The 23,918-nt window shown below is 33.4% G+C and overlaps 3 protein-coding genes across 5 annotated transcripts; 2 read left to right on the top strand and 1 right to left on the bottom strand.

Annotated features, from left to right (window-relative positions):
• Positions 1-243: 243 nt before the first annotated feature.
• Positions 244-2,111, top strand: LOC114175592 (probable WRKY transcription factor 65). Its single transcript, XM_028060347.1, has 3 exons — positions 244-548; positions 937-1,083; positions 1,242-2,111. Exons 1-3 carry the CDS (start codon positions 418-420, stop codon positions 1,738-1,740), a joined length of 777 nt encoding a protein of 258 aa, XP_027916148.1. The 5' UTR covers positions 244-417; the 3' UTR covers positions 1,741-2,111.
• A 10,516-nt stretch (positions 2,112-12,627) lies between these two features.
• LOC114179609 lies at positions 12,628-18,541 on the bottom strand. 3 transcript variants are annotated; one of them, XM_028066017.1, is made up of 16 exons: positions 18,401-18,541; positions 17,735-17,980; positions 17,449-17,610; positions 17,246-17,296; positions 16,722-16,856; positions 16,250-16,273; positions 15,993-16,104; positions 15,433-15,558; positions 15,282-15,331; positions 14,457-14,615; positions 14,281-14,376; positions 14,081-14,196; positions 13,869-13,992; positions 13,380-13,493; positions 13,136-13,216; positions 12,628-12,965 (listed from the first exon to the last, which is right to left on the bottom strand). In XM_028066017.1, exons 1-16 carry the CDS (start codon positions 18,458-18,460, stop codon positions 12,819-12,821), a joined length of 1,803 nt encoding a protein of 600 aa, XP_027921818.1. In that variant the 5' UTR covers positions 18,461-18,541; the 3' UTR covers positions 12,628-12,818. The 3 variants fall into 3 exon arrangements, with proteins under 3 accessions (XP_027921818.1, XP_027921819.1, XP_027921820.1); XM_028066018.1 differs by lacking the exon at positions 18,401-18,541 and adding an exon at positions 18,234-18,351; XM_028066019.1 differs by lacking the exon at positions 18,401-18,541 and adding an exon at positions 18,234-18,351 and having other exon boundaries at positions 17,449-17,594.
• A 1,703-nt stretch (positions 18,542-20,244) lies between these two features.
• On the top strand, positions 20,245-23,088 carry LOC114176004. Its single transcript, XM_028060881.1, has 4 exons — positions 20,245-20,627; positions 21,833-22,004; positions 22,142-22,235; positions 22,570-23,088. Exons 1-4 carry the CDS (start codon positions 20,308-20,310, stop codon positions 22,920-22,922), a joined length of 939 nt encoding a protein of 312 aa, XP_027916682.1. The 5' UTR covers positions 20,245-20,307; the 3' UTR covers positions 22,923-23,088.
• Positions 23,089-23,918: the final 830 nt, after the last annotated feature.

Below are 23,918 nucleotides of genomic sequence, written 5' to 3'. Positions count from 1 at the left end.
AAATTAGGAGTTAATAGTAGGCAGACTATATGTGTAAGAAAAAGTAGAGTAAGTAATGGTGGTGGAAAGGGTGGGCAGATATGACAAAAAGAGGAGACTTAGTTACATTAATGTAATGAATGGGCTTATCCTTAAGGAAAAATATGATATAAAATAAGTAGTAAAGAAACAAGGGGTTGCTTTCAAATGACATATTCATATTCATATAAATTGGTGTTGGTTCGGATATGATGAAGTATTTGCTCTCACGTCCTCTAATAAACAAAGACCAGGCCAGTCTGTCAACACGATGCCCCGTTTTTAAACCCCATTTCCTTTTCTTTCTTAATTCTCTTCTTCTTCTGCTAATCTACCACCTAACCCTTTTCCATCACCATCGCCACCTTCTACGTGGGATCCAACCCCAACTCTCATCAAATGGATACTAAACTCACCAACAACAACCAACAAGATGCACCTCAGCAAAACATTGCCGACTCTCCTCCTTCTTCTTCTCTCTTCAACATCGATGGCGTTGTCGCCTCCCCCTCTTCCTCGTCCAAGAGAAGGTTACCACTCCTTCCACCTTCCTTTCAACTTTAAATCTTGCAAGGAATACTGCTCCCAATGAATTACCCGTGATGTCACAGATTGTATGCTACTCTCCAAAGTTTTACACTTTCTATTCGTATTCACAAACCTTTGGTTTTCTTCTCTCTTTTTCAGTGTTAAAGAAACTATTTACCTAAACTACCACTGTCAAAATTCTTAATTTCGCTAGTACTGTAACAATTCTTGATACCAGAATTTCCGTACGTGTGTATCAGCACCTTCTTCAATTCTCTTCCGCTTCATTTTTGCCATACGTCATATGGGTGTGGTTTTTCGAAAGAGTGACTGTGTATGTATGTGAAAAGGGTGAATGAAAAGAGGAATTGGCTTTGTTGAAACATGCAGGAGGGCGATACAGAAAAGGGTGGTGCAAATCCCGATCAAGGAGACAGAAGGGTGTAGGCTAAAAGGAGAGAGCAACACCCCGCCGTCGGATTCATGGGCATGGAGAAAGTACGGGCAGAAACCGATCAAGGGTTCACCTTATCCAAGGTTAATTCCATTCCGAAAACGTTTCAGTCTTGTTATTCATGTTTGGTTATTATTGTGTACAAAATAACTGAAAACAAGAAACGGAAATAACTAGTGTAACTGTCTTGTTAGTTGGTGAATTTGATGATTGAAGTTAAGAAATCGTTGTGGTACAACAGGGGGTACTACAGGTGTAGCAGCTCCAAGGGGTGCCCGGCACGGAAACAAGTGGAAAGGAGCTGCGTGGACCCCACAATGTTGGTCGTCACTTACTCCTCCGACCACAACCATCCCTGGCCAGCTTCAAGAAACAACACCAGGCCCACAAAGAAGCCCGAGCCCGAACCGGTAACGGAGGACCCGGTCGAGCCGGAGACGGAACCGGAACTGGAGGACAAGTTTGCGGAACTGGGCGGGGACGAATCCATGATCACCACCGCGGATGAGATGGGGTGGCTGGGGGAGATGGAAACGACGACGCCCACTGTTCTCGAAAGCCCAATTATTGCCGCAGGGTACCACGCTGACGTGGAGTCGGCGTTGCTGCCGATGAGGGAAGAGGACGAGCTGCTCTTCGCGGACCTCGGGGAGCTGCCGGAGTGCTCCGTCATGTTCCGGCAGGGGCTTCTGGCGGAGCGGCGGCGGTACACGGCGCCGTGGTGCGGGACCACAAGTTGAGGGCAAAAAAGTCAAAAGGAGAAAAGATAAAAAAAAAAAAATAGGTGCCTGTTTGACACGTTGTTGATGCGGCGGGCACGAGAAAAAGATACCAGCATTTTTTTTTACTTTAGTTTTGATATATTTTTATTTAAATGATTTTTTGTTATTACAAGATAGTTTGTTGAGTAGAAAAGGAAAAGAGATGAGTAGAGTGGGGAGAAACAGAATAAGAGGAAGTTTGGGGCAGTTAATGATGGAAGAGATGAGACAACGTGTGTGTGTGTGCGTGTCGGGAAGTGGTTGTAATTAGCGTAACTTTGGCCGTCCGTTTCAACATCTCGCACAATGTTTGAAAAAATATATATGAAGATAGTATATTACTCACTGGACCCCATATCTTCTTTCTTTCTAGAACAGTATATTAATAATGCGCCGATTCTATTAATTGGCAATCAATGGCCAGAATGAACAAAAATCTTCGTTTAAATTGATGATTATATCAACTATGTAATATTAATTGTATGCATTTTTTATATGACGGAGTAGGTGTAATTTTTTTTCCAAAAATTGTTAATTTGTTTCTAGCACGGTTTAGTGTTAATCATGCAGATAAAAAAACGGTTTATAATTAATCACAATTTACTGAATTCCCAAAATTGTATAATTTTTTTAAAAAACAATAAAATTGAGAATCCTTATTTGTAGAAAACTTTCTTTTCTCAAAATCTAATGTAGTCAAATCATCTTCCTTTTCTATCCTTAATCTTTAACTTATCTATACATTCTTTTTGAAGATCTAACATCACATAATGATTCAGACAAAGAAATCCATCAATTTCTCTTATAGGTAAACTCGAATTTCTACTATTTTCTATTGAACAATATGTTTCTTATACATGTATGTCTCTTTTTGGTTGCATGTTGTCTCTTTTTATTCTTGATGAAACTTCTTTTAACGGAAATCCTAAGGTTGTATCATAGTTGTTTTGGTCGTTTCGTTTTGATGGAGTGATATTTGTATGTGGAGTTGTTTAAAGTAAAAGAACAAATGTTAGGCAAAGTTTATAAGAAAAAGGAAGTTAATTTCATTGTAAATTTAATGCTTTATTTTGACAAGATATGAACTTATAATATGATAGTTGTGTTTGAATGTTGCTACAGAAAATGAGAATTTCTCAAGAAAAGTGTAAGTTTAATGCATAATATTCATAATGGTGATTTTTTTTCTTTTGTTTAGAGAAAGTTATTAATTTATGAGAGGAAAAGGTTTTGGATTTGTACTGTGAAGTTTCTAAATGGGGTGACATTGTCGGATTTGATATGTTGAGTCATGGTTGATGCTATTATGTTATGAAATTGGTATGAAAGTAGTGATGGAAGAATTGGATTAGCAGAACTTTTATTAATTGAATGTGATTCTTATGATTGTATGACTAAGTGATTTCTTTGGGTTTGGTTGATTGAGTGTCTCTGATGCAGTGAGATAATTATACTTATGACTCTATCATTATATGAAGGGTAATGCTTAAAAAGAGTAGAAGCATAGAAAGATTCAATTAAAACTTTAACAAATATCTAGTGTTCTTTTGAATGATGAAAAATGTGGTTTGTGTCTTAGGTAAATTGTGATTGATTGTTAGATGGGAAAGAAAATTAGCTAAAGCTAGACGAAAATACCTTAGGTTGCACTACAACTCAATTTTTGTTGCATTGTTGTTGGGCGTCACCACAAAATTTTGGAAATAGGGTGTTCCAAGGCCTTACTGCTAGGCGGTGCCTAGTTACAACTAGGCACTGGTGAGTCAGTGAGCCCCTAACTTTATGACATTGGGTGACGGTTACATGGTGTTGGGCGATTGATGACTATTTTTCAACAACCATTTCTTAGCAAGTGTATTCACAAGTAGTATCAACAAGTATCGTATCCACATGAATTTAGCAAGTATGTTGGTAGTTTGATTTTTGGGTTTTGTGTTTGTGATAGAGAGTGCAAGTAAAATAGATAGTAGTTATTAGATAGATTGAGTGGAGTAAGAGCTATGAATTGATTTTATCTCATCTTCTTCTACTACACCACAATCATCTTGTTCACTTACTTGCAAATCATTCAATGGCTTGAGAGTACTATTTCTATGTAGATCTAGGTTCATCCTTGATACTCTAGAACCTAAGGACTCCAAACCCCAATGTGATTCATCTACTTCAGGTAGAATGAATCATTACTTTACTATGTAAGACTTTGTCCTCCAACATCCCCTCTAGCTACTGAATCAGCACAAGTACATGTATGATGATTGATTGGACCTTAGTTTAAGATTAGTCTTTCAACTCAATCCCAACGAGTGAAATAGGATGAGTCATCAATTCATCCACACAACTTGAGACCAATCTTTCAACTCAAATCAAACCTGTGAAATAAGATGAGTGATCAAGTCATCATTAAGCATAAATCAAACCACAAACAATTGAAGGAAAGCAAAGATAAATACCCAAGGAGTATAAGTGAATAGAATCTGAATTGATTACATCAAACCTAGGCACGAGGTAGTTCAACTACTCAAAGAATGTTATAATGCAATTCCAACAACATCTACACATAAGATCTATACTAAGAGCACCTCATTCATGCCTAATAGACCATATTTTATACTATTGCCACGTTTTTCAACCACCACTCAATGCTTGAAATGAGGACCCAAGCTCTTTATTTATAAGAATTTTTGGGCGGTGTTCAGCCCTACTTTTGGTGCTCAGCCACAGGGGTTACTTCACAAGTGGGTTTCCTTCTCAACTCAACCCCTTGTCCTGGTGCTTAGCATGCGACCTTTCTTTTTTGGAAGAGTTTTCTTGGTTGCTCAGCCTCATAGATTTGGGCTCCAGTTTTCTTTGCAAAGAGGGTTTCCTCACGAAGCTTAGCTCCATTTCTTGTGCTAAGCCAAAAAGTTTAAATATGTTGTCCTGTCTTTTCTACTTTCATGGCTTAGCTCCAATATTGTGGCTCAGTTGGATACTTGATATTTTTTATTTTTTTTACTGCAAAACAATCAAATATCATTATAATTCATAAAACTCTATTTCTCAATATCTTATTTCGTATCTTAAGCCAATGAGTTTGTTTTGTACACAATAGCACCATTTGATACATGATAAGTGTCAATTTCAAATGGAAAATTTACTTATTATTGACACTTATCAGCGATACTCTGTGAAATTTCTTTCCTAGTATAGGTGGGTTATATTTTACTAAATAGTTATCTTTGCGTGCCACAACTTATAGTTATAATGGTATTGAGTTATGTTTGATAATATAGGATCATTTGTGAAAATTTTAGTGTGTTATAGTTGTCAAATTTGTTATTTTCAAGGAGAAATGTTAATCTAAAGTGAGTCTAAGTGTATTGAAGGAAATTTGTTACGTGAAACTATCATGACTTTACTAGTATCTAACTCACATACAAAAAGATAACTAAGGGTAAGAGTCAAAGGAGACCTCACTTAGCAACCAGTTATGAAAAAGGATCATACTCAGGGAGCTGTTAAAATTAACCTTGTGTCAGTACTAAAGGGAATATATGAGTTCTACTTGATAAAAAGTGGTAAAAAAGAGAGAGGAGAGGGTTAGTATGACATGTGCAGAGTCTCATGAATTTGTTCAAAATACACTAGTTCTCTCAGAAACAAAAATTTAGATGATGCTCTTGTAATATGATGATCGAGGCTTAATTGTTTAAATTTATTATTTTTATATATATATATATATATATATATATATATATATATATATATATATATATATATAACTAAATGGGTCATAAATGCAATTTAGTAGTATATTTTTCCTAAATTTAAATATTGATAAATAAAATATTTCATGTAATCTCATTAAAGTAGGTTCTATTTCTACTAAATTTTAATATTTATGAATCAGAATAACTTTTAAGAACGTTAATTATGTGAATGATGCAGTATAATTATTGGATAAAATATAATTATAATTATTATCTTAAAGGTAAATAAAATGTAATTGAAATAACTTGAAAACAAATTTTAAAAGGAAATATTGCCCAAATCGACAGAAAAGTTACTTTGACTTTAACATTGGATCTTAACATTTAATCTTCTTTATGATGATTGAACTTTTTTAATTTCTAAGTTGTCAAAGTTGCGCCCTAAACTTTAATATTTATAATCTATCTTTTCCAACCTTTTCACCGTTCGTAGTAATTTAAATTCTGGTAATGTTCAGATCATTATTAAAGGCCTATTTATATTACTACCTAACTTAATTTGTGGTTATATTTTAGGTAAGGAGTTTAATGTAGACGTGGAAGTTAAAAAAAGCTGAATTTAGCGAATGGGTCAAATTTATACTTTGATTTGATTATTGCTTCGAATTATGAATAGCTTTATGTAAGGAAATGACAATAAAAAGTGAAAGTATAAATAACATTTTTCACTACTTTATGTTAAAACTTACGAAATTAAGGAATATCATTAAAACACTACTATATTATCTCAAACAAAACATTTTCTACTTTCCTCTTCTCCTTGTTTCTTGATCAATGACAACTATCATATCTATGGCTATAGAACCAGATGGGGCTATGGATATGTGCATTACAATTAATAGTTAATGATTTCTTCTTGTTGGAATGACATCAGTATTTTGAAAATAAGTGTTATTATTTTTTTCATAAAAAAATATGAACTTTTCTTTCTTTCTAGATACAAGAAAGAGATATTTATATTAGTTACCTTAAAAATATATATTTATATTAGGTATTAAATTACTTCTATACCCTTAATTTATTACAAAATATATAAATAGAAGACAGGCGTCAATTTCTCATGATTTTTGTGGAAAAAGATAAACAAATATTATTGATTGGTCTTGACCAACCCATAAATTATGATTTGACAAATAATAGTACAACAAAAAATGTCACTGTAATGGACATGACCGACTAACAATAATTTAGCTCAAAATTGGCTCATGAAACGTTCAATCAATCTGCATGGATGCTTCAGCACTAAACACCATGACTTTGAAACAACTTTTAACACTTCAGTTATAATTCCACAGAATCAAATTTCAATTAATTTCCTTTATTTGAAGTTAACTTTATCAATCAAATAAAAATTCCAGAATATGTAGAAAACCTTCGAGTAACATCGAGAAATAGAATTTAACGATTAATTACCCAAAACAACCTCATGTTCACAAAGTCTCTTTTTTTCTTTTTCTTCAAACTCTTACTTGAAAAACTAAAGCTTTTAAATCCATCCATCCAAAATTTCATGATTTGAACGGGAAGAGAAAGAAATACAAAAACAATTAAAACTCAAAAGTTCAACTTGGTTAAAGTTTCTATTGATCGATTTAAAGTTTAATTTATGCTTGTCTCACTTTGGATCTTTTAAGGCTAAAAAGTATGAAATAATTGTGCGAAAAATCAATTCCAACACAGAACAGAAAAAAAAATGTTACCCAAACAGAGCATTCAAAAAGTAGAAGACCGCAATGGGGTTTTACTAAAAATAAGTATAAATTAAATTAAATTAAAATTAAAATTTTAAAATATATACTCATATAATAATTTAAATCATTATTATAGTTTATTTAATTTTTATTTATTGCCAATGAAAAAAACTTAATCTTGTCTACCTATTATAATACACTCCCACTTTATAATGAATTTTTGCTTACTTAACGGGCCAACGTGCATGCAGTATGAAGGGAGTTTTCTTCCAGCACCCCCAATATTTCTTTTGCACTCTAGAAATATTTTTTAATTCCAAAATACCTTTTGAAAAGTTGACAGCAGTAGACCTTTAAAAAAAAAAATCAAAAAATCAACCTTACCCTCTCTCTCCTATTTAAGGTTTAATTATTTTTTTCCTGTTTTTGTAATAAAGTGTCAAATTGATCCTCCAGTTTTTTCCTTTTAAGTTTTAATTAGATCTTCATTTTTAAAAAATTGATGCAATTTTGTCCTTTTCGTTAAATTTCTTGAAACAGATTAAGGATTTTTCATCAAAATTGAAATTGTTAAAAATGATAAATTGCTTTATTGATATAATTAACACAATCATATTGCCAATTTTGATTAAAAAAATCATTAATTCATTTTAAAAAAATTAACGAAAATAACCAAATTGCATCAATTTTTTAAAAATCAGGACTAAATTGAAACTTAAAAAAATTGGATGACCAATTTAATACTTTTGGATAAAAAGGACCAAAAGAATAATTAAACCCCTATTTAATGAAAACTAACTTTTCTATCCATATTTCATCCTAACTCTAACCACGCAAGACTACTCCATCTAAGCTCCACGAACCCTCACTCTTTCTCTACTCTTCCTCTTGTCCTCACCCCAAACCCCACCCTATTTCTCTTCTATTGTCATTCTCGTGGGGTCCACACGTAATGATTGATTCGAAAACTATCTTATTTATTTATTTTGAAGTAATGATTTAAAATGGAAAGTAAAGTATTCTCGGATCCTCTGTGAAATCCTCATAAATCTTTTGAGAAGTAATTATTTTTGTGAGCACACATTCTACTTTAATCCCCATTTCAAATTATTACTTCAAAATAAATAAAAAGGTAGTTTTCAAATTATTACCTAGTGGTATCAACAAGAGGAGAAGAGAGAGAATGACAATAGAAGAGAAAGTGAGTGGGGTTTGGAAGTGAGGACAAGAGAAAGAGGAGAGAAAGAGTGAGGGTGGTAAGTGGGGGCTTGGGGGTGAGTGGCTTGCACATTTAAGATTAGGGTGGTGGTGAAAGAGTTAGTTTTTTTTTAAATAGGAGAGAGGATGAGATTGTTTTTTTGATTTTTAAAAAAAAATTATTGATAGTTAACTTTTCAAAGGGTATTATTAGAATTCAAAGCATGTTTGGGTGCAAAAGAAATAATAAATATTGAGGTGCAGGAAAAACCCCCAAAAATGGATTGAATATTTAAAAATGCAATCTAAATAATTGAATTAAATTTTAAATTTAAATAATTATATTCCAAATATGAATTTCCATTTTTTTAAATGAGATATAATGTGAAAATGAAAAGGATAAACATTAACTATTAACTTCTATAATATATTAACTCAGCATAAAAAGTTATTTGATATTTTGAACGAAGTAAAGTGATTGTATAATAATAAAAGAAACAATTCTAATAAATTACACATAATTATACTATTATTACACTTTTTTATTTTTTTATAATTAAAATACATGCATTTATACACGATTAAATTTTTTCTTTTTATTTATATATTTATAATAAAGCATTTTGGATTATACATGAAATATATTAAAAAAGTTAACGTTAAAGTCACATTACAAATCTCACGTTAAAACTATAATCCTAATAATACAAGTTTTTCTTTCATTTTTTTTTGGAGACAAAGGGAGGGAAATACCAAACACAACTTTGCAGAGGCATCATTCTCGGCCATCATTATTGACACCCAAGCCGTTAGTGAAATGATGATAATTTTTTTGTGTGTAATGTAACTGATTCCTCATCTTCACTTCCTCCTTGTACCTTAAAGATGCAAACAAAATCTGACATTTTAACGCTCAGAGATTACAGAAACACCAGACCTAGCTCCCCATTTTACACGCATAAACACAGTACCATCAGAGAATAAACGAATCAAACTTTTCCCATGCCTTTGAGGGAAAAAACGAGTACACTATACTCATTTTATATAATAAATCAAAACCACAAAACATACCAACAAAAAGGAATATAATATACATTAGTTGCTGGCTGGCGTTGTCTAGTTTCGGTCAAACTCTACCCCATTTCCATTGTTTATCCATCCAACAAATCAACACGCTTAATGTCATGTGTTTCTACAAAATTTCAAATATTATTTTAACGCAATGCCTAACATATTTAAATCAGGAAGGTGTAAAGAAGTCGATGTAGAATATTTAAATAATAAATTTTGGTAATATAAATGGTAATTTATCAATAATAAATTTTAAGTCTAATTCTTTCTCATAAAATCGACTTGTGAGATTTACACTCATTTATATTCTTTTGTGTTTAGTTTGTTAGGAATTTAAGTATGAGTCTAAATTTTTACATTAACTAGAAATGAGAAAGCAGAACACTGTATAAGGATAAAGACCCATAAATCTATTATCTTAAGGTTTTAGGTTGAAAGTGGTGTCAATGTCTTATCTGATTAGACTCAGGTTTTATTGGTGTTGTATTTTCCCGGTAAAACCTCTCTCTAAACTTAACGTAGACATGCTTCTATGAACACCACCAACCGAAATAGAGGGGCTTTAGAATAAGCAACTAAGTAGGACCAGGCCAGAAATGTGGTTTGTCATCCATTACTTGTAGTTCTTTTCCAACGTGATTTTGATATGGTTTTTGAAACCAAACGTTTCACTTGAAAATTGATTTGTGAAACTTTGATAAGTATTTTGGTATATTTAAATGCAGGTTGTGGAAAGAAACAAAGTGAAGACTTGGCATTGAAAGAGCAAAAGAATCTCATTATCTGATATTATGGTGATCACGACCTATCTATGATTGTATACAGCCATACACGTCCCTGTCACAGTTCCCACCTTCTGCATCATTAGCCCCTCATCAAATTTGTCTCTATTTTCGTTATCTCACATTCACCCACCACATTGCCTCCTCGTTATCAATATCGTTCAAATTTTCATTCACCATCGCTCAAATGCTGCCCAAAACCTCTTCACAAGATATCAAAGTTCAGCATGTCTCAAAGCCCGTGTCTGATATGTTGCTACAGAAGTTCCACGATGAGTCACTGTTTGATTTTGATTATGAACAAAGTGGGTTGTGGTCTCCTCCGATTCCACGCACAGTGTTCTTGAACTCACCCGGAAGGATTTTGACTGAGCAAGAGATGCTTCAAAGACTCAGAAGAAAAACTGCTTCAAGAAAACATGCCAAAAAGTTCAGACTTTGTTTCACTGTACAGTGATACTTCTTGGTTCTTTCCCTGTTCCATTGGTTCCAAACTAGTGCTGCATCTCAATTTCCTCTGCTTCTTACCTGATTACCACTGAAAAATTCTATGCCTTATCCTTTTTGCAGGTCTTATGCTGTGCCTCATACTGAATGTAAACAAAGTGGGAAGATTTTTCTACACTGTTTCTTGTTTACAATACAAAACTGAATTAATCCAAAATTTTCGCTATGATTGTAGTACCATTTTCACAGGAATTTACGTGTATTTCTATTCTTTTTGCTTAGTCGAAAAAGATATGTGTGCATTTTTATGTAAAATATCATATAGAATATCAATTTCTGATCCATTGTTTTCATACCACTGTACCTTTGGGTCCCCTAGCATTCTCTTTTTCCTGTTCTTCATCTTTGATTAAGATACTAATAGTCAAATCTTCGTATAGGGTTGGGTCAACACAATTTCGCTTCTCTATCAATACCATGTTTTAATATCTTTCTAAATTATCCACTGTGACCAACATGTGAACATGAAATTAAAAATAAGTGATTTTATTTAAAAATATTAATAATACATTTTCATTTTCATTACCTGTTGATTTCCTTATAGAGGCACTAGTTAATTAGCAAGTTCCTGTGAAACATTCTATATCGACAAAATGTTCTTAATTTCTTAAATCATTTGTTTAACTTTGAAAATACACTAAAGATCAAAGACGAGTAAGAACACCTTTGTATTTTTTTCCCATCATCAGCATGTATGATTTCCTCAATAGAGAAAGCCATTGGTATATCTCTTTTAGAGTCCGAAACCCCTGTTTAAATTGTTTTTTATCTCAATTTTATAGAGATATAAAATTATTGAGTAATTAATTATGTTAGCAGTTAGTATTATGATAATTGTAAAAATTGAACTTACAATTTATTTCATACTCTCTTTCAATATTTATCGAACAACCTTATATCCATTAAAAGAAAACAAGTTCTATTTTCTTTATTTTTTATATATTATTTAATTTAGAACATTAAACTACAAATAATTATTTTTGCTCTTTATTTATTATGTAATATTTGGAGTCCAATCCATTTTGGTACATCTGTAAAAATTGTAACTATGAAACAATTGTTTCTTTTAATTTTTTTATTATTTTTGCACTTAATCACTGACATGATATGCAAAAATAATTTATTCTTTAAACAGAAGTTTATGATAATTATTACAACATATGAAAGTTGTAGAGAATTAGCATGGACTGGTCAATTGTTTTGTTATCTTAAAAAATAGTTGATGCCATGATTGGAAATACAAATCGATGTCTGAGTTTATAATTTTTTAAAGTTCAGGTAATAAAAGAAGTTCTGACTTAAAAAAATTAAAATATTTAAACTCTATTAACTCCAACGTAAACCAATATCTTTAGGACAGAATTAGTTTGGGTTAACGTACAATAAATAACATAAAATTCAATCCATATAATTTTGATTAGACAAGGAAACATCCGTTCAATTAGAAAAACATGGATGATCATGATCGAACTACAGACACCAGCAACAAAGCTCTGTAATTAGTGTTTGGTCAAAATTTCGACAAAATACTATTTATCAAAGAAGTTGAATATAAGTAAATTAACTTTTAAACCGTCATAATACATTTTGAAAATATTACTAGCTAGTATTTCAAGAAAAAATCGCTACAAAATTTAATAAAAATACGACTTGAATCAAATTCTCGTATGAAAACGATACTGTTTCCAACCTAATGTCGAACACAATAATTTTTTAGATATTTATTCTTATAAGATATTCCATTTTTTCATCTTATTTAATGAGATTTAAACTCACTTTAATTAAAAAAAAAGACTTAAACTGTTATAAGAAATAAAAAACGATAATTTTACCTTACAGTTTGAATTTTGTTTTCCTATTTGCTGGAACAAAAGAGGAAAAAGGTTCTTGTTTAAAGACAAAGTATACATGCATCTTGTAAAGTAAAGGTCATATGTAACTTGGTTTAGAAGGTAGACAAATTTTTGAAGTTTAGATCGCTATAGATCAAAAGACTGTGTAGCTCTCAACGTATTCTGGCATATGCAATGTTCATAGCTGAACTGTACAATACTCCAACACTAAACAGATACAGGATCTTGTTGCAGAGCTTCCTTCCCTGTAATGCCTTCTTTTAGATTTTTAAAATATATGTCATAGTCTTTTTCTGGAGGAGGGTTTTGTGGGTCCACAGTGAATGGCTCGCTAAATGGAATCACACTTTTGACCTGCAATGTATGTTAAAGATTGTGTAGCTAGTAAAGTATAGTGAGAACGTCCATAATCAAATACTAGATCCATGTGATTACATGCATATGATCCATATAAAATACAAATATGACTGCTATTTCATAATAGAAGCAGAAACAGCTTGCTTAAAGGGTAATATTAGGCTGACCTCAAATGTTTTGTCACACGCATAAGGGCTATCAAGTGCAGCTACACACATACGAGCAACCTCTTCCCTTGATATTTTACCCTGTTAATTTTTGCATAGCATTCGGAAATGAGAGAAATGCTACTATATATATAGTAACAATGAATTGCTAAAACAAACCAAGAATAAACGTATTGTGAGATAAACAGTTTAGTCAGAGAGAATGTAAACTGAGAAAAGCATCCATCTTTTGTTTTCACGATACCGTAATATTATCTCCTTGATCAAAAATAAGATCGGCACCAGCAGGCTCTTCAGTTAATGCACAAGGCCTCACGATTAGATAAGGAATGCCACTTTCCCTGAGCAAATCCTCGCCCTGTTGCAACATTAACCACTTTTAGCAAATGAACGAGTATGTGACAGACAAATATGAAGTCTATAATAGAATAGGTTACGGTAAGCAATGAGGATCTCAGAGTAAGTTTAACACTAATTCACTCTACCAAACAAAATTGATGTGTAAGGTAAAATTTGCTCTAACTTGTATACTCTATTTTAGTTATATTTCGGGTAGGATCTCCAACAAAGGAGGTTCCTTGAGACAATGTTAATAGAGGGCGAATACTTCTCTTCTGCAAACTTCTAAAATCGAGTAGTTATTGAGTTAAACAAGAACAAACACTTGATCTTATAAATTTAGTAATATTAATGTATCTGTGCTAAACAAGGAACCCATCACCAGATATTTTACCTTTAGTTTAAATGTGAGAATAAAACCCAGTTCCTTGTTTAATCGAACAGCAGGGGGCTGTTTACTTAGATCAAGCCCAGGCCTTTCAGGCCTTGTAACTCCTGCTGAGCTCACATGTACAAACCTGGATGTGACACATAAAGGAGTACAAAAAAGATAAAGTTAGGGTAACAAATGCATGGAAAAGACAACCAAAAATATAAGGCAATTACCTGGGTGTTATTGGATCCTTTATATATGCCCTTATGCTAGACACTGGAAGCTCAAATGGACCTTCCACAAAAGTTTCATTTAATTTACCATCATACTCAAACTTGCTGAACATGAGCTGCAGAGAATTTAGCTCCATCATTAAGAACCAGTGTGGGATTTCTAAGCCAAAAGACATAATGGAATACAAGCAAAGCCATACCTGTAATGATGCAACATTGCTTGGATCAAATGGTGGAGCATCAGATACAGTTCTTGCTCGAAATACAGGCCTCAAGGAAGAAAATGGAACTTGAATCTATGAAAGACAAAAGAACAAAACACTTGAGCTTGTATTAGATAATATAAACTGCAGCAACTGCAATAGATGATACCTACCGATTGCCATTTTCCTTTCTCAGTGTCAAAGCCTGAAGTGTAACCAACAGTGTCCCAATCACTGCTTGTGCGAACAATGATTTTATATCTACGGCCATCACCTTTTAGGCGGAACTCCAAACCATCATATGCAGAAAGATTTTCAGGTTCTGAGAAATTCTGAAAACCAATTGTGACAACTCTCCTTTTTAAATAAGAACTTTTTTTCACTAAGTAACTGGTTAAAGTGAAATCATATTATACTATAATCACAGCAATAACAGTTAGCCATAGGCAGGTATAAACTCCAGAAACTTAGAAATAATTATAGTCATACAGTTAAACGTTAATAATCCAACTAATGGAAACATATGGTCCTAGAAAAAATAATAAGTGCAAAATATTTTATATGCTTTCAAGGGAAAACTGTATTCATTTCTTACTGACCAAATAAATAAGTGCTTTCCTTGTTTCAAACCAAATGGTTCTTTAAGTTGCTAAGAAATTCTTAAGGGTGATATAAAGTTAAAACCATATGAAAAGGCAGTTTTAGAACACTTATCTAAAGCTATAAGTGAACCAGTACAGCAATTCCGAGTTTATATCCATTCATCAGAATTTAGAGGAACATTAGGAATGAACACACAGGACACTTTTCTATTGAAGAGAACAAGTTGAGGTCATTTTCAAGATTTCGAAAAAAACAAAATTACGTCAGAGTTGGTTCAAATAACATTAATCAAAATGTAATCTTTTATTTTCATATAGTGGTCTAGTAGTGAATCACATATGTCACTGTCATTTGCCTGAACTCATTGAAAAGTTAATATAAATGTTTTTCATTACCTTAGTTCTAATACTTGTAAAGCCACCATTGTTTGCCGTTGAAACAACGCCTGAACTAGACACAAAGTTGTATTATTTTGGGCAGTAAAATACAGCTTACAAATTCCCCCAAAAGCGAAATCACATACATTGTCAAGAATTTGACACATACCTTTAAAAACCCCTGTTGGCCCACCATTTTCACCCCCATTTGGGTTAATTTGAAAAGTACTTTCACTAACTCCGCCCATTACCACATCATCTAAAGCACCCCAAGGAAGTTGCCTGTAATTATTGCCTGTAAGGAAAATAGAAAAGAAAATTCTACTCACAGGATGCACAGCATTAAAACTGAAACACTCAAAACAAAGCTAAAAACCAGAAGTATAATATTAAATATAGCATGTTGCAAACACAAAGCCATGCAACAGAGACGCTGCAATCAGTCTTGCAACTTAATGTTCAAAGTTCAAAGCTCAATCCAATATATCAACCTTTAATTGCTCTTCCTACAATTAGCCAAGTGGATTCAGAACACTTTTTAATGCATGAACTGTGCCTCACAGCCTATCGCACCCTCCACCCTCAAGAAAGAATAAAAATCAATTCTGCTTCTACAAGTTTCCTTTTATGCAGCAAAGTTAAGTTTGGTGGTCACTGGACATGTATATAAAAAGTTTGATCTGGCAATTACGTTGAATCAATTTAATGTTTTGTCAACTAGGAACCTACCTTCAAATCCAAACAATAGCCTTCCTCTTCGAAGTCCAAGATTGTCCTTCACAGCCTTGATCAAATTTTTCATTCCTATGTACTCTACCTTTTCTGGTGAATCACCTTTTATCTGTTTTCAACAACCAATAACTAAGAAAATAAGCTTCAAGAACTTCACAAATGAGCTTCAGACCAACTGTACTTCCAAATTAAATAGACAACAAAACCTCTGATTCTGAAGATAATTTCAACAGAAAGGAAAATCAGTAAGCTACCTCTGGCTCAAAGAACTTGACTCCCTGCACCAAAAATAATTTCATTCTGTTAGTGAGAAATAAATATGAAGCATTCACCAAAAAATCACAAAACTAGAACAATTAAGAGAAGTAACAAGTTGATAATGGCCCCGTTGTTATAAATTTTCCCATAAACAGTTATAGGAGAATGAACTGAGAAAAATATTTGTTTTCGTACAAGTTAAAATTATCTTATGCATAAGTTAATTTGTAGAAGATACTCCATTAAGTTTCTTCAAAAAATGATCCTAACATATTCATGACCTAATTTTAGCATATGAGAGAAGTTTATCTCATTCTTTTCTTCTGATTTTGTAAGTATTTATGGAAAAATTTGTCCAAATAGAATCGTTAGTAGATATTATACACCTATTTCTCAGTGAAAGACAAGTATTAATTACAGTGTAAGAAAAATCGAATTTGTTTGTCCTAATAAAGCTAATGGACATACTTGGCTGTATTTTGCTCTGTCTGGAGTGTCTCCTTCCTTAGGGCCAACAATAACAGAAGCAGCATTAATCACTTTCTTCACGCCTTTAAAGTATTCAGGGATCAAAGTGCTATCTTTTGTAATGTCTCCAACAACCTTAGTGCACATATAAAGGTAAGTTGGCAGCAGAGAAAAGTAATGGATAAAGAAACAATCAATTTACGTAGCGCACTCTTTGCAATCACTCGATAAAAAAATTACAAATAACACAGGTAAGTCTGCACTGAGGAACATCATTATATTCCACGAAATCTTGAAATATTAGCAAATATTCCACAGAAAAATCAGTGAAGAACTTCATATGGCCAGAAGTCAAATTGATTATCTCCTCCTACGCAAACACATGCTCACCAGGCTAACTTCTATCTTCCATCATTGCTGGATTCATTGTGTTTAGGTCCAATAAGACCTCATTGTGAACAAAAATGGTAACTACAAATATAAGGTGGCAGTTTTTTTATCAGTGCATTATTAAACTGACTCACCAAATCAACATCTGAGCCTAACATCCTTCTTGCCTTCTCTTCATTTCTAACCTGGTAAATATTGACACAGAAATATAATATTTGTTATGCACCAAATTCAAGTATTAATAGACCAAAACTTTCTAAATTCTTTTCAATGTTATTTACGTAGAAACTATTATATGCTATGAAATCTTGTGAAAAAGGTAAGTTAACAACAATACCAATACTCGGACAGGAATTCCTTTCTTCCGCAGTATGTCAACTACTCTTCGACCAACGCCACCAGTGGCTCCAGCTACCAGGACGATATCAGAAGTTCTCATTGGGTTAACCATTTCACTCGGGGAAGGAACAGAAAGTTTCTCAACTAGAAAGTCAAAGAACTTCACAATTCAGAAATGAAGAATATTCATTAGTAGATTCATACCAGTCTTTCCCTCTCTATCTCTCTTCCTTCCTTACTATTACTCTGTAGTTATACTAGTTGAAAGTTGAAGACAGTGTTACCTTTGCAGGAGATGGAAACCCATTGAAGAAGTATAGTGTTTTTACAAATCTTCCAAAATCCCAATTTTGTCGTCCAGTTTCAGCCGATATTGCTGCTCTGTGTGCTCCAGAAGTAATTCTCGTTGACGTATAAATTAATGGCTGAGGTCTACCATAAATCTGAAGAAATGGTTTAGGTAGCGTAGGTGATGCCAAAATAGTGTGTGGAGAATTCTTACAGAACTTTCTTTTAGCCAACTGAGCCCCCTGCAGTATGAATTAACAGAAGAGCATCAAGATGAAGCAGAATTATATCAACAAGAACCAAACTTTCACTGCCTCTGATGAAAAGGGAAGTTCCATCTTCAGCAACAACAGCAATAAGAATCAAAATTCAATTTCAAGAAATGATTTTGACATCCAACCAAATTCACAAAAGGCATTCGATGAACTTCCGGGATAACCCAATTTTACTGAACGGTGAGAGTAGAAGGATAATATGCAAGGAATATGAGATAACCTATTTTATGTTGGCTCAGTAAAATCCAAGTGGTAGCACATTCAAGGAAGTTAAACTATGTTGACGACATTGGTTGTGAAGATAATTTCTTCGGCATAAAACTAAGTATAAAAGTGTTAAAACATGAAATAAGAGGGTTGGTATTTGTTCCAACGTGAGAGTAATACCTGAAAATTGAGAAGAGACGTGGAAGAAGAGGAGGATTGAGTTGTGCAAAACGCTTCCATTTTGGAAAATGATCGCAGCAATATGTTGGGAAGTTAAGGTTGCCGTGATATTTACAGTGTTGGATTCATATCAACCACAAACCGAACGTGTCCATTTCAGTTGGGTCTAGAATCAAATTGTTTATAATAATAATTTATATTATTTTCTAACATTTTCTTCCCCTTTTCCCTTTATTTTATATATATATATATATATATATATATATTATACCACACCTAGCCGGCCCCACTAGCATATCAACACATATCACCCTTGACCAACACCTATATCGGTCAAGGCTGGGGACTCGTGTACTACACCAAGCCAACTCAACAGAATAGTAATAAAACGAGGTCTATATATCAAAGCATTCAAGTAGTCAGCCTAGGCCTGGCTGACCTAAGCCTAACCGGCCTAAACCGGTAACTTAAACACCTAGAGGAACAACTTGCCTAAGACAACACATAAGCAACACAAACCGCCAAGAAAAGTAGTCGACTTAGGCCGGCAACCCCAATATACTTAGCAAAATCAAAGCTCCCTTAGTATTCAATGAGTCCACCTCAGGGCTTGGGTTAGGGCCCAAGCTCATTTACAGCCCAAGCTAAGGCCTAAGCCAGGGCCCGACCCATAGAATAACCAGACGTAATTAATACTCTATAAATACACGTGGACCCAGTCATTAAAGGTACGCATACAAAAAAAAAATTACTCCATTAATCACCTGATTTGACATTTTGAGAGTTTTGACTCACTTGAGGTTCGGAGTCCCTTCTGCAGATAACCCTTCCTGGGTCCAAGCCGACATGTACCAACCGGGAATAGGCCAACTGAAGAGATAGCGGACTACATGAGTAAGGTGACGCTTGTGTCTAACTTATCTTGTTTGTTCTCTGCAGGAACATATATATATATATATATATATATATATATATATATATATATAATCTAAAAAATTATAACCAATAAAAAAATTAAAATAATATATTTAAAATTTATATTTTCATCACTAATACAACAAAAATAACATAATTTAATACAATTATTATAAAAGAAATCAAAAGATCCTCTTATTTATTCATATTTTTCTTGAACTTATCAATTAATGAAAATAATGCTTTCAACAAATTTTTTAAAATAAGGATTAAAATTATACAAATAAAAAAAAAATAGACTGTTTTAAGATTTTTTGTACAAAAGTAGGACCAATAAAATAATATCTTTTTTATTTCTAATTGTTGTCTTTTAACTAAATAATTTATTTAAACTTTTTAGTTTCTTATGTCAATAATTCCAACTGTATTTTGTGGTGAAACAATAATTTAGTTCATTAAATGTATTAGTTTGTGATGTTTTTATTTATTATTTTTTACAAATTCATGATTAAATTAGTTTAAAGAAATAGAAATAATAAACTCACTACAAACATAAATATATTAAGTGATTCCACTGCTACTTATAACAAATATTAATGTCCAATTCATTCTTATTTATATTTTAGAATTATAGTATTTTAAATCTTACAACTATCTAGCATATACAATAGTAAAATAAAAAAAATAGAATATTCATTTTCTAAGTTTTTACATTCAGACTGCAAGTATCCCTGTCTGATTTATTTTCATTTAGATTATAATTTACACACACAATGAAACATAACAATACATATTTCATTTAAAAAGTATATAAAATTAATAGAAATATTAAATGTTATCTATTTAAAATAAGATAACGCGATAATAAAAAAAATGTTGTGATCTTTTGGGAATGTGTACCGCCGGGTAGTAGAATATATAGAAGTGCTCCCAGACGTATTTGAATTATATTATTTCTTTTCTGTGCGACTCTCAGTTTACTTATTGCTGAAATGGGTGGCGGAGGAGTTATGAGGACGGCGGCGAAGATTGCAGGCATTGGCGTCTCCAGGCCAGGTCTCCGGCGCTTTCCAGTGGCGTTACCGACCGAGCAATCGGTTGGCAACGCGTCGCCACCCTCGTTGGTCGCTGGCGTATCGTCGAAGGGAGCAAAGACCGCTGAGGTTGTCCCGGTGCACACGGCGGCATCGTGGGATGAGTGGGACTTTGCTGACGACGGCGATTTGTCCTTGCCGAGGATGGTGTTCGGTTCTGCCCCCACTTTCGAGGAAGCCAAGGAAGCCACTGCAGAATTGAAGGACGCCATTGATCAGTATATTATTTTTTTAATTGATGATGATTGTTGTGATATAAATTTAATTTATTTTCTTATATTGTTGTATTTGTGGTTTCAATCTCTGTTTTGAAGTCTTGCTTGGGTTTTAGTGTTTAACTGTGCTTAGTTTTTTCCAAAGGCTTCATTTTTATTGTTAGTCTGAGGGTCTTTTTTCTTAACTGTTATTCGTTTGAGTTTGCTGGCACAGTATCAGTGAACGTTGAAACTTTTAATCTTTTTCATGTTGATATTGTAAACGACACTTTAGGAGGATCGCAATTAAATTCCTTAAGTAAATCTCTGTTTTTTTTTTTTTTTTTTTGTAAATGTGGAAACTCGCATCTTATTGAAAATGATACCTTCTTCGGCTGTTGCTTTGTCCACCTTTGTAAAGTAAGTTTGAGCATAATGATATTATAAATGTTCGCAGGTGCTATTGTTCTTGGTAATATTAGGGATAAAAACTGTTGCCTTTGTTAACTTTGCCTATTATTCCCTTTTTGAAACTCTTTCCTTCAACGTGTTTTATCCATGTTTCTTGATATGATTATTATCTCAGTAATTTGTGTGCTGTTAAAGGTATTGGCTTTTGGGAAGTGTTGGACCTGGTGCATGTTTGGATAACCATTTTGAACGTACTTTAGACACCGAGCAGATTCTTGAAGAAGAATACTTTTTATATGTTCTGTTCTAAATGTAGTTTTGGAAGGGGTTCAACAGTTATCCAAACATGTTCACGTTCTTTATCTGTCATCAGTTCACTCCCAGTATTTTATTTTGGTCTTGCAGAAATTATTGCTTGATGAAGTTATACTGTGTAAATTCCCTTTCTTGGGTCAAGAATGCAATCATGGGGAACCATGGTTATTAGTTTTGTCATTTGAACCATGCTGTTTTTTTGATTGGAGGATGATTTTCTTGTTCACAGACTCATACATGGTGTGTTTTGTTTAGATAGCCAAATGTTAGTTGTTACTATTATGTTACTGGGAAAGTTAAACATAGAACCTCTCTTACCTTCACTTCCAAACCCACCAAGCCAACATCATAACTCCCAAGTTAGTGGGGAAGTTGAACCCACAACCTCGGCCACTCTTCTCCTTCTAACTTTACCACTAAGCCAACCTTATAGCTCCTTCATACATTGTGTTAGATCTGATGATACTTATCTCTATCTGAAATCTTATGTTTTTCTTTTTCAGAGTATATTTTTCTCCCGAATCTTCTTATTATTCATCTCCTGGTTGTGAAGTCTCTGCTCTGTCTCCTACACTTTATGAGCCAGTGAACAGATCTTGTGTAATTTCAAATCCTTCAGGGCCAAAGCATGTCATTCAGGCTTTTCACTTACTTAGCACAAGTCCTGAGGCTCAGGTAAACTGATGAAGTCAAAATTACAGTCTCTTTAGTAATCGCGTTTTGTGTATGATATCTAAAACGCTATTAATTGAAGGCTTTGGTTCATTTCTTGAATTAATAGATAGAATTCATTTGTCCTTGGTTTCAACCAGGCTGTTGTGGCTTCACTCGCTTGTGATCCAAATGTATTGAATGCAGTCATGAAAAATCCTGCTGTCAGCAGTTTCTTGCAATCACAACTGACAGGTAGTCCTATTTCCTAGTTAACGGGTCTTTGTTCTGTAGGATAGATCTTTTTAAAATCTGAAAACCCCAACTGAAATTGTTTTTTTTTTTTTTTTATTTCAAAACTTAAAACTGAACTGTTCCTTCAGTGATTTTAGAACTTTTCTCCAACCAAAATTGGAGTTTTACTCCAGTTATTCACATAATAAAGGTGTACACTGAAATTTAGCATAAACTACGAAGGTAGAATTCTAATAGTCCAATTCTACTTGGGAAACAACATAAAAAAGTATACAAGGAATTGGATATAGGCATTGTTCTTGTTTTTAATGTTTGTCCCATTACTTTGGAGCAGAGGAAACTGAGGAAGTGGAAAAGTTGTCAAGTTGTGCTTCTGAAGCAGTTGAAACACCTGAAAAAATGGAAGCATCATCCAAGTCTCACTCGCGAAACATCTTTTCCACTATCAGTGGTGGTCTGCAGAATGTAAAGCTTAGAGTCATTGAATTGGTAAGTAGGTGTAGGGTGCCTGGTTTCCTTCAGAACATATTCTCGTCACCTGATACTGAGAAAGAGAAGATGTATGCTGGTGCTGAGGCCGATGGGAACACTAAAACAAGTTTCTTTGATAGTAAATATGCCCAGGGAGGAATTTTGGTAGGTTTGGTACTGCTGGTCTTAATGGCCATAGGGGCCAAGAGAGGTTAGACTCTTGGAAGCAAACCTATAATGTGTCGACTTCTCTATTTGAAGCCTGTAAATATATATGAACTGCCTTCAAATTAACACTGTCTTGCACTAGGTAATGTTGTTTTTGTTAACATTTGGAAGCCTACCTGGTTCTGGTTTTTTCAACGTTTTCTGAAATTTTCTACTTCCTGAGACATGTCTTAAAACTCATGTATATATTGTCTTCCTCGGTAGTCTTGCTAAACTTTAGTGTGAATAAGGTAGGAAAATTTTCAAGAGAAAGAAATCACTTAAAAATCCAATATTTAGGCAAGGATGATTTCATTAACTTCTACCTTCTTTGGTGAATGGCTTTCTTAGCTAATTTAGGAGATGACCAAGAGTTGGAATGCTTTCAAGTTTACCAAATGTTTATTTTATTTCTCATGTGATGGCATTTTTTTTCTTTTGGATTTAAGCATGAATGAACTTACAGAACAGTTTCATATTTGTCTAAATGCCATTTAGTGTAATGCACCCAAAACCCGGACAGAGCCACTCCCAATTATTTATATGAAGACATATTAATTGACTCCAACAGTAATTCAACATTTGCACCTTTCACTCACTTGTACAAAAAGATATAGAGAAAAGCCTAACGTTTGGATGACAAAACGACAACAAAACCAAGTGTTGCGTGACTGTGAGTCACTTCAAACTTACAACCCTAGTTCAACAATTGTCATTTTAAACATGATGACCCCTGAGACAATTCAACAACGCTCATTAATGTTGTAAGAGCATTTCAAAAACTTAAATAAGAAGTGATTACAAACGCCACAAAAACATTCATGAACGGGTAATACCAATCAAATCTTAAAAAGGCAATGCCCGTTCATGACATAGTTGAGGTCATGGTCATTTCAATTTCGACCTGGTAAAAATTTAAGCTTATAATTATGGATTAAGGTAAAGAGTCGAACTGACGGCTAGAGACTGACCTAAAAGATATTTCGAGAGAATCTGGGTCAAGCC

The sequence above is a fragment of the Vigna unguiculata genome, chromosome 3, assembly GCF_004118075.2.
Source record: "Vigna unguiculata cultivar IT97K-499-35 chromosome 3, ASM411807v1, whole genome shotgun sequence".
Taxonomy (NCBI): domain Eukaryota; kingdom Viridiplantae; phylum Streptophyta; class Magnoliopsida; order Fabales; family Fabaceae; genus Vigna; species Vigna unguiculata.
This window is presented reverse-complemented; position numbering and strand designations above follow the sequence as displayed.

What these genes read in the sequence shown, in the direction of transcription:
- LOC114176004 (XM_028060881.1), top strand. Translation starts at nt 20,308, where the DNA reads ATGGGTGGCGGAGGAGTTATGAGGACGGCGGCGAAGATTGCAGGCATT. An exon ending in TTGAAGGACGCCATTGATCA is followed by an intron (nt 20,628 to 21,832) that starts GTATATTATTTT and finishes TTTCTTTTTCAG; the next exon opens with AGTATATTTTTCTCCCGAAT. An exon ending in CTTGCAATCACAACTGACAG is followed by an intron (nt 22,236 to 22,569) that starts GTAGTCCTATTT and finishes ACTTTGGAGCAG; the next exon opens with AGGAAACTGAGGAAGTGGAA.
- LOC114179609 (XM_028066017.1), bottom strand. Translation starts at nt 18,460, where the DNA reads ATGGAAGCGTTTTGCACAACTCAATCCTCCTCTTCTTCCACGTCTCTT. An exon ending in TAGGCTCAGATGTTGATTTG is followed by an intron (nt 16,857 to 17,245) that starts GTGAGTCAGTTT and finishes ATGTGCACTAAG; the next exon opens with GTTGTTGGAGACATTACAAA. An exon ending in ACAGAGCAAAATACAGCCAA is followed by an intron (nt 16,274 to 16,721) that starts GTATGTCCATTA and finishes TTTTTGGTGCAG; the next exon opens with GGAGTCAAGTTCTTTGAGCC.
- LOC114175592 (XM_028060347.1), top strand. Translation starts at nt 418, where the DNA reads ATGGATACTAAACTCACCAACAACAACCAACAAGATGCACCTCAGCAA. An exon ending in TCTTCCTCGTCCAAGAGAAG is followed by an intron (nt 549 to 936) that starts GTTACCACTCCT and finishes TGAAACATGCAG; the next exon opens with GAGGGCGATACAGAAAAGGG. An exon ending in AAGGGTTCACCTTATCCAAG is followed by an intron (nt 1,084 to 1,241) that starts GTTAATTCCATT and finishes GTGGTACAACAG; the next exon opens with GGGGTACTACAGGTGTAGCA.